Raw genomic sequence first — 8,620 nt, 5'->3', positions numbered from 1 at the left:
TGTGGTGGTTTGAATTAAGAATGGCTCCCATAGCCGGGTGGTGGTGGCACACACTTTTAATCCCCACACTCAGAAGGCAGAGGCAGGTGGATCTCTATGAATTTGAGGCCAGCCTGGTCTACAGAGTGAGTTCCAGGACAGTCAGGGCTACACAGAGAAACACTGTCTCAAACAAACAAACAACAAACAAAGAAACAAAGAATGGCTCACATCAACTCAGATTTCAAGGCTCAGTGACTAGGGTTTGACACTATTTGAAAGGATTAGGATTAGGAAGTGTGGTCTTCTTGGAGAAAGTGTGTCACTGGGGATAGTTTGAGATTTCAAAAAGCTCATGCTAGACCTAGCCAGTCAGTCTCAGTCTCTCTCACCTATAAATCAGGATGTGGCTCTCGGTATTGCTCCAGTGCTGCCTGCTTGCCCTGCTCCCTACCGTAATGGTAATGGACTAAACCCTGGCACTGTAAGCCAGCCAATTAAATTCCTTCTCATCTAAGCAGTGCATTGGTCATGGCGTCTCTTCACAGCAATAACACTGACTAGGACAGCCACTCCCCAAAGTCTTTGTCCACTGCCCAGGTGCTGCTCCTGGGCTTCTCTGCGGCCTTCTAGACTTTAGTGCCATCTTTTCTCTCCCACACTCCTCTGTCAGAGATCACGTGGGCACCTGCTTTTAGTGGAGCTTCTCAGTAGTGTGCTGCCTGATTTGTCAAAACCATTGGGTTGACAGAGAGCACTGACTCCAGATGGCTGGCTGGCCCAGGGCACTCACATGCAGTGGGCAGTTTGTGATGGGAGGAGGGAAGGCAGTGTTACCCAGAGGAAAGCTCCAGGGACTGCCATTGGGATAATAGAGAAGAAATGGAAACACAGGCTCGCTCACATGAGCAACTTTTGAGGAAGACGGGTTGCAGGATGATACTCTCTTGTACTGACCAATCGCTGAATAGGATAGTTAGGTAGGAAAACCAAACCAAGAGTGATTGAAAAAGGAAGGGCAGAGTCAGGAGTCCCCAGCCAGATGCAGAGGGAGCAGGAGATGAATGTGCCATGCTAATAAAGGTACTGTCACATGGCAGAGTGTAAATAAGTGATGTAGGAGGGTCATCTGTCTATGTGTTACTTTCATTGGTTAATAAAGAAACTGCCTTGGCCTTTTGATAGGACAGCAGCTTAGATAGGCAGAGTAGACAGAACAGAATTCTGGGAGAAAGAAAGCAGAGTTAGGCAGACGCCATGCTTCTCCTACCCAAGACAGACAGTGGTTAGACTCATGCCGGTAAGCCATAGTCAAGTGGCAATACACATTAATAGAAATGGGTTAATCAAGATGTGAGAGTTAGCCAGTAAGAGGCTAGAGCTAAGGGGCCAGGCAGTGTTTAAATGAATACAATTTGTGTGCTGTTATTTCAGGTGTAAAACTAGCCATGCGGGAACAGGGTGGGATGAAAAATAGACCTGCTCGCCTCATCACTACAAATAAGGAATATGGGTTAATTTAAAATGTAAGAGTTAGCTAGTAATAAGTCTGAGCTATTGGTTGAGCATGTATAAGTAATATTAAGTCTCAGTGTTGTTTATTTGGGAAACTGCTACCAGGACAAGAAAACTCTGCCTACACTCCATGTTTGTTTGTTTGTTTTTCAAGACAAGGTCTCACTGTATAGCCCAAGATGTTCTGGAACTCTCTTTGTAGATCAGACTGGCCTTGAACTCACAGAGAACCTCCTGTCTCTACCTCCCATGTGTTGGGGTATTAAAGATGTGCACCACCATGCCCAACTCATTTTTTCTTACATTCTCCATAAGTAGAAAAGCATTTGACAAATCTCAACCCTTCTTATGCAGAGAGCAATCAGGACAGAAGAGAATGCTCTCCCTACAAATGCTATCTCTGTCCCTAAAGATGAAAGACTGAGAGAAAAACAAGAGAGCCCACCCTGGCTACCCTGGTCAATATTTTACTGGAGGAACCAGCTATGCAGTGAAGGAGAAATAAAGCATCTAGATCCAAAGAGAAGGCAAACTTATTCACAGATGATATCACACTGTATAAGAAAAATCCTGAAGAATTATACACACACACATACATAAATCAAACATACATACATAGACCACACATGTGCATACACACACATTCCACACACAAACACAACACATACACACACTATTCATACACACATACACATATATACAAACTACACACATGTACATAGGCACACATACATATATGACACACAAACACACACACCACACATATATACACAAACCATGCACACAAATACATACAAATCACACATGTATATATAGAAAGCACACATACATACGTATACATATGATACCCCACCTCTTTAAAACTGATTAGAGAGTTTAGAAAAGGGAACCTATATAAAAGAGCCATATGCAAAATTCAATTTTATTTCAATATACTAGTAACCATCTGAAAATAAAATTCAGAAAAATTTCATCCACAATCATAATATCTAGAAGAATAAATACCAGACAGGTCTGGGAAATTGACCATCTGGACTCATGCTTGCATGGCCCATGCTTTATGGACCGAGCCATCTCCCCAGCCCCCATGAACCTCTGAACTACACATTTGTAATGGATAAATGGCACGCATCTTGGAAGGACGTGAAGGCAAGAGAGTGATCACTTCAAAACCTGCTGATGGGGTGGGGGGGTCTCACCCTGACACACTGTTTAATTCAGTTTAAGATTTTCTGTAATGTAAACCAGGAGGTGGTGGCACACACCTTTAATCCCAGCACTTGGGAGGCAGAGGTAGGAGGATTTCTGTGAGTTCAAGGTCAGCCTAGTCTACAAAGTGAGTTCCAGGACAAATAAGGCTACACAGAAAACCCTGTCTCAAAAAATTAAAGGTGGGTGGGAAGAGAGTGAGGGGAGAGGGGAAGAGATAGAGATTTTTTTTCATGCAAAATTAAAACACAGTTGCCCCGTGACCCGAGGGAGGGCAGCGAACGCTACCAACACAGCTATGTTATGCATGCTTAAGCTAAGTCCCCCTTGGAGGAATTGTCATCTTGTCCCTTGTGCAGAGCGGCACTGTTTGTGAAAAGTGAGAGTTGTATCTGACCTGGTGAATAACGCATCACGGACAGCTGCTCGTTTCCGTCGGTGTGGACGGTGACCAAGTCCTTTGTTTCCGTGTCGAACACGAACCACCTGTGGTAAACGTGAGACACACAGTGAGGTGCCCGTAAAAACACAAGGCTGTCCCAACGCAGGGCGCAGGGCGTTGCAAACGCACTCAGCTCTTACTCGAGGAAATTCCCTCCCTCCATGCCAGCCTTCCCTTGGGAAAGGAGCAACACCCTGACAACCCCAGAACCCTTCAGAACTTAGCATGGAAGGCTCTCTCGAGATCTTGTTTGCTCTGCCTTGGGCAGGAAGTCCAGCAAAAGCTGGCACCAGGGCCTGTGGTCAGAGGTGCAGCAGAGAGTCACGAGCATGAGGTGGCTGCCCCAGAGCTCCGGCCCAGGATGAGGATGAGGAGGGGGACCCCAGAGTGTGGGTAGAGAGTTGAGGGGTACAACAGTTCGACCCCCGATGCTCCCCACTATACCAGAATTAATCAGTGCTTCTCCTAAGGCCAGGGAGCAGGAAACAAGGTGCGTTAAGCATCAGAGTGATGGAGCTCCCAGGCCCTTGGCTGTGGTCTGGCTGCTGTGGTTTCAGACCTGGATGACAGATGCAGAGATCCTGCCATCCTGTCTGTGTTTGGGATCTAACTATCTGGGTACCCAGGGGGCCTTCAGGAAACCTGTACATTGCTTTTAGCTGAGTATTTGGTCCTGGGACCAAAGATGTGGGAGGAGGAGACAGAGTGTAGGATTAGGTCGCAGGTGTCATCTATTCCATCCTAGGATACTTCAATTCTGAACGTTGTCACCTCCCTGTCAGTAGGTAAGTGATGGCGATGTCTGCTGGGTGGCCAGCCAGTCAGAGGGAAGGGTCTACTGAATTAAAACTCTGACGTCTCAAAGAGGGTCCCTGTGTGGGGGTTTTTATACACGCATGTAGTACCAGGAATGGCCAGCAGAGGGTGCCAGACTCCCCCTGGAGATGGAGTTACAGATGGCCGTGAGCTGCCTGATGTGGGTTTTAACTGTTGAACCATCTCTCCAGTCCCTTCCCTGCAAGCATTCTGCAGAAGGACTCTTAAGACACCTTTGCTATGACGTGTGAGTAGTTTTCTTTATAAACCCACAGGTATAAAAACAAAATCAGAGTAGTATGCTTTTAGGAAAGGACGATGGGCGGGAACATCTAAGACTATACAGCTGGGGCTATAACAGACTCAGTCTTCCTCATGCAGGGTTTTGCTCTTAATGATTTTATTGTCCTTTTCAACCCCAGGCTTGAAAACATTGAATGGAAAATTTCGGAAAAAGAATCTTAAGTTTTATATTGTATCTGTTCTGAGGACACTAATGCTTCATTTCTTCTCTGTGAGGAACCGAATAATTTTATTCCATCATTGGGGGAGGGTGAGTTCATCACAACTAGACCCTTTGAGACAAAACCATGTGCACAGAACCTCTACAGTTTCAACAGACCCATCTGATTATTGGTCATTGTCGTTCACCGCTCACGTGAGCCACATTACGCCGTGAAGTTTTATCACGGGCGTGGATGAGAGGAAAGAGCTAGGTTATACGAGGTTCTGTAACAACATCTTTAGACATCCAGCAGGGGTCTTGGACCACATCCCTAAGGGCAGCCTGCTCTACTGAGTCAAACAAAATGGAAACACAGCCAAACCCTGCCAAACAATAATACCAGCCACAGCCGTCACCGGCTAGCCAGCTCAGCAGATGTCCCTGTGTACACGGTTCTTTCAGTCACCGGTGTTGGTGGCTTTACCATAATGTACAGATCAGAAAGACAGTCAGAGAGTTTATACAAGTGGCCCATAGATGCACTGCTGCTCATGGGGAAGCCGGGGAGTGAGCACAGATCTACTGCCTAGAGTGTCAGAGGAGCTGGGAGAGGAAGCTGAGTTGGACGCAAGGCCCAGGATCTGGGCACTTTCTACAGCGTTGAAAGCTTCTCTAGCTGGGGAAGCAGGCTTCGCTCCTCAGTTTTCTTGCCCATTTCTACCACAGGCTCTGGATCAGTGGTTCTCAAGCTTCCTAATGCTGTGACCCTTTAGTTGTGGCGACCCCAACCATAAAATTATTCTGTTGCTACTTTATAAGTGCAATATTGCTGCTGTTATGAGTAATAATGTAAATATCTGTATCTTCCAAAGAGTTCAGGGGTCGCGGCCCCCAGGTTGAGAACCACTACTCTCGGGCAGGCTCCCAGGAGCTCTCTGGAGTTAGAGGCAGATGGAGTAGGGTGGGGGGTGGAGCGGGGAAGAAACACGTAAACAGACCCAGGGCTTTCCTCAAGGTTTCAAATGGGAAGGGCTCAGTTTCACTTTTTGAGTTTTGACTTAATTCTCAGTAAATGACCGGAACAGAAAAGATGCCGCCAAAGCTGGCCTGCACCTGCCAGGCCTCTGGGGAGGCTGCAACTTCTAGCTGCTCTCCCGGACTCTGACAGCACAGGCTGTGCGACGGGTGGGGTGGGGGCGGGGCTTACCTCCCAGTCAGTGTCCCGACGGCAACCACAGACCCTGAAGGATGAAAACCAGAAGACTGAGCTGGATCCTAAAATATTTTAAAGGAAGTGTAAATAGACAGCCAGACACAGCAGGTCAGCACAAAACCCACCCGTGCAGTTTGCTTCCCGGGCTACCCTGCTCTGTAAAGCCTCCTTGCTCCCCAGAGGAAATGCCCTGGGATTCAGGTCAGACTGCAACCGCAGTGCAGGCCTGTCCTGGCCGAATCTCTCTGTGGTCTTATAGTCTGTCCTATCCACAGGAGTCACAAAAGGCAGACAGATAAATGCTCTTCTTCTGGGCCATAGCTGGTGTGTCTAGACCTCTCACTGACCCCCCGGGCTCAGTGGAAAGTTGGTCAAATAGTGGGTGCCATCTGTCTGGGAACACCACCACCACCACCACCAGGGCAGGAGTGGACATCGGAGGCACAGAGGTGCTGCCAGATCAACTGAAACCACAGAGCAGACAGACTCGATACCAGTCACACCATCTTCAGCTGATCCCAAAAGCGGCCGTCCTCACTAAACTGGAGCTGCTGACACTGCAAACAGAACTCGGGTCCCTTGACCTGCTCCCCGACAAGCTGTTTCTATAAAACAGCCCTCCTGAACCACACAACTCTTTTCATAAGGAGGTGGAGAGGCTAAGGTTCTTTATCCATCGGGGATGGTGGGCAGAGGGTCGAGGACACTGCAGGGCTGTGGGTTCCAGCCCTGGTCCAAAAGTTATGTTAGGCCAGAGCAATTAGTTAACTACCTCATGAGGGCAGAGTGGTGGGGTGTCAGGGATATCAGTTGGTGGCCATGCTCACGGGACTGCAGGAGGGCTGCCCTCCCTCGATGCAGTGGGAATGCCTACCCTTGAGACCCTCAACCCTGGGGCTCAGCTGGGGCAGTGAGCAGCACCCTGTGACAGTCCAGACCCAGGCCCAGGCCCTTGCAAATACCAGCAGCTTTGCAAGAATAAATGCACAATCCCGGGCACTGCAAGAAGGCTGTTTCCTTATATGGGTGTGTGAGTTACCAGGAGACAAGTAACCAATGGAGGCTGCCCGTGTTTCACTACAGCGTGATAGAACACAGCCTGGGTTTAGGAGTCAGTCAGAGCTGGGCAACTTGCCACTTATTATTATTATTATTGTTGTTGTTGTTGTTATAAGTGTTTTGTCTGTATGTATATAAGTGCACCCTGATGCCCCCAGAGGCCAGATCAAGGCGTTAAAATCCCCTGGCACTGGAGTTCCATATGGTTGTGAGTGGGCCTGTGGGGGCTGGGAACTGAACACAGTCCTCTGCAGAGCAGGATGTACACTTAAACACAGAGCCATCCCCACTTACTAACTTAGTGACCTTGACAAGCAACTCAGCCTCTCTGTTCCCCACTTTCCTGGTGAACAGTCAGAGAGCAAAACTAAAATTCTTCAACCCGCAGAAGAGCTGTAAGAACGAAGGATGACGCGACACATACGAGCCAGCAGCACAGGCATGCCAGTCTGGTCTCCGCTGGGGAAGGGACGGGAGACTCTGATAAGAAATCTGTGTTTCCCCTGCAAAGTTCAATACAAGTGCTTTATCTCGGCCACCAAACTCCACAGAGGGGTAAGTGACACCGTGTCCTCAGTGTAGCTCACAGCTCTGTTAGATATGTCATCACAGAACACGGGCTCTTCACCAGGCTTCCTCAGGACCTGGGTCAGCTAAAGCCCCTCTCAGGAATTCTGATCACCTGCTTGGAAACGCTAACTTCTGTTGAGGAAGCTCAATGGTGAAGCAGAACGATATGGGTGAGAACACTGGAGGATCCTTAAAAAGAAGGTGATTATTAAAAGGTAAAACATTGCTCTTAAACAACTCCTTATCACTGTTAATTTCATGCACAAATCCATCCCAGGTGAGTTTTTAAAAGGAAACCAGAAAGGGAGCGTGCACGTTTACCTCTATGATTTTGTCCCAGACAGGCCGGTGACCAACAGCATCCCAGAGAGTGGCATGCTTGTCATGTCCACAGGTCAAGAACTGAGGTTTGGAGGCATGGATGGCCAGCCCCCAGAGTTCATCAGTGTGACCCTACAAAAGAGCCAAGACACAGGGACTCTGAGATCCCACGGACACAGAGGAGCCAACATCAGGTCTGAAAGATTGTCTCATCAGCTTCTTCCTCCCCAGCTTAACCATGACACAAAACGCAGCTCTGAAGTAGGTCATCCCACTGGGAAACGCCGGGGCCAGCCGCCCTTCCCATGCTCACAGACATCTGCATTCATTAATGGCAGGGTGTAAGAGTTTGGCGTTTGCCAAGCTGACAATACCTGAGTGATGGGTGTGAAGTCCCCTGACAAAGTGCCTTGCAGGACAAAGTTTCTAGTTGTGCCTATCAAGATGACATTGCCCTTGCCCTCAGCCACTGTCCGTATCGGGCCAAACTGCTCAGGAATCTGTATGGTAAAGAGTAACATGGAAACAAAGATTTAAGATTTCATACAATTGACTTTTTTTTTCCCTTGAGAGGTTTCACTGTGTAGTTCAGGCTGGCCTTGAATTTATTATGCAACTGGCCTCAAACTCAAGGTAATCTTCCTGATTCAGTCTCTCCCAAGAACCACGATTATACACGTGCACCAGCATTTATCTCAGGCATTAAAAATATTTGTAATGCCAGGCAGTTGTAGCGCACACCTTTAATCCCAGCACTCAGAAGGCAGAGGCAGGCAGATCTCTGTGAGTTTGAGGTCAGCCTGGTCTCTGTAGAGTTCCAGGACAGGCTCCAAAAAGCTACAGAGAAACCCTGTCTCTAAAAGCAAAAAGACAAACAAACAAACAAAAATTTGTGATGCCCGGTAGTAGTGGCGACACATGCCTTTAATCCCAACACTCAGGGAAGCAGAGGCAAGAGGATCTCTGAGTTCGAATCCAGCCTAGTCTACAGAGTGAGTTCCAGGACAGCCAAAACTCCATAGAGAAAGTCTGTCTCAAAAACAAACAAAAA

General features: G+C 47.9%; 1 protein-coding gene across 2 annotated transcripts in view; it reads right to left on the bottom strand.

Moving 5' to 3' along the window:
- Eml1 (echinoderm microtubule associated protein like 1) overlaps nucleotides 1-8,620 on the bottom strand; it is a 106,573-nt gene that overhangs the window by 7,074 nt on the left and 90,879 nt on the right. For both annotated transcript variants that reach the window (XM_026781032.1, XM_005343535.2), the window contains 4 exons: nucleotides 7,944-8,069; nucleotides 7,570-7,701; nucleotides 5,614-5,681; nucleotides 3,101-3,189 (listed from right to left, as the gene is read on the bottom strand). In XM_026781032.1, coding sequence (XP_026636833.1) covers nucleotides 3,101-3,189; nucleotides 5,614-5,681; nucleotides 7,570-7,701; nucleotides 7,944-8,069 — 415 coding nt within the window. The remainder of the gene's footprint in view (nucleotides 1-3,100; nucleotides 3,190-5,613; nucleotides 5,682-7,569; nucleotides 7,702-7,943; nucleotides 8,070-8,620) is intronic.

The sequence above is a fragment of the Microtus ochrogaster genome, chromosome 1, assembly GCF_000317375.1.
Source record: "Microtus ochrogaster isolate Prairie Vole_2 chromosome 1, MicOch1.0, whole genome shotgun sequence".
NCBI lineage: Eukaryota > Metazoa > Chordata > Mammalia > Rodentia > Cricetidae > Microtus > Microtus ochrogaster.
The sequence above is the reverse complement of the archived record's forward strand: the minus strand, read 5'-3'. Positions and strand labels throughout refer to the sequence as shown.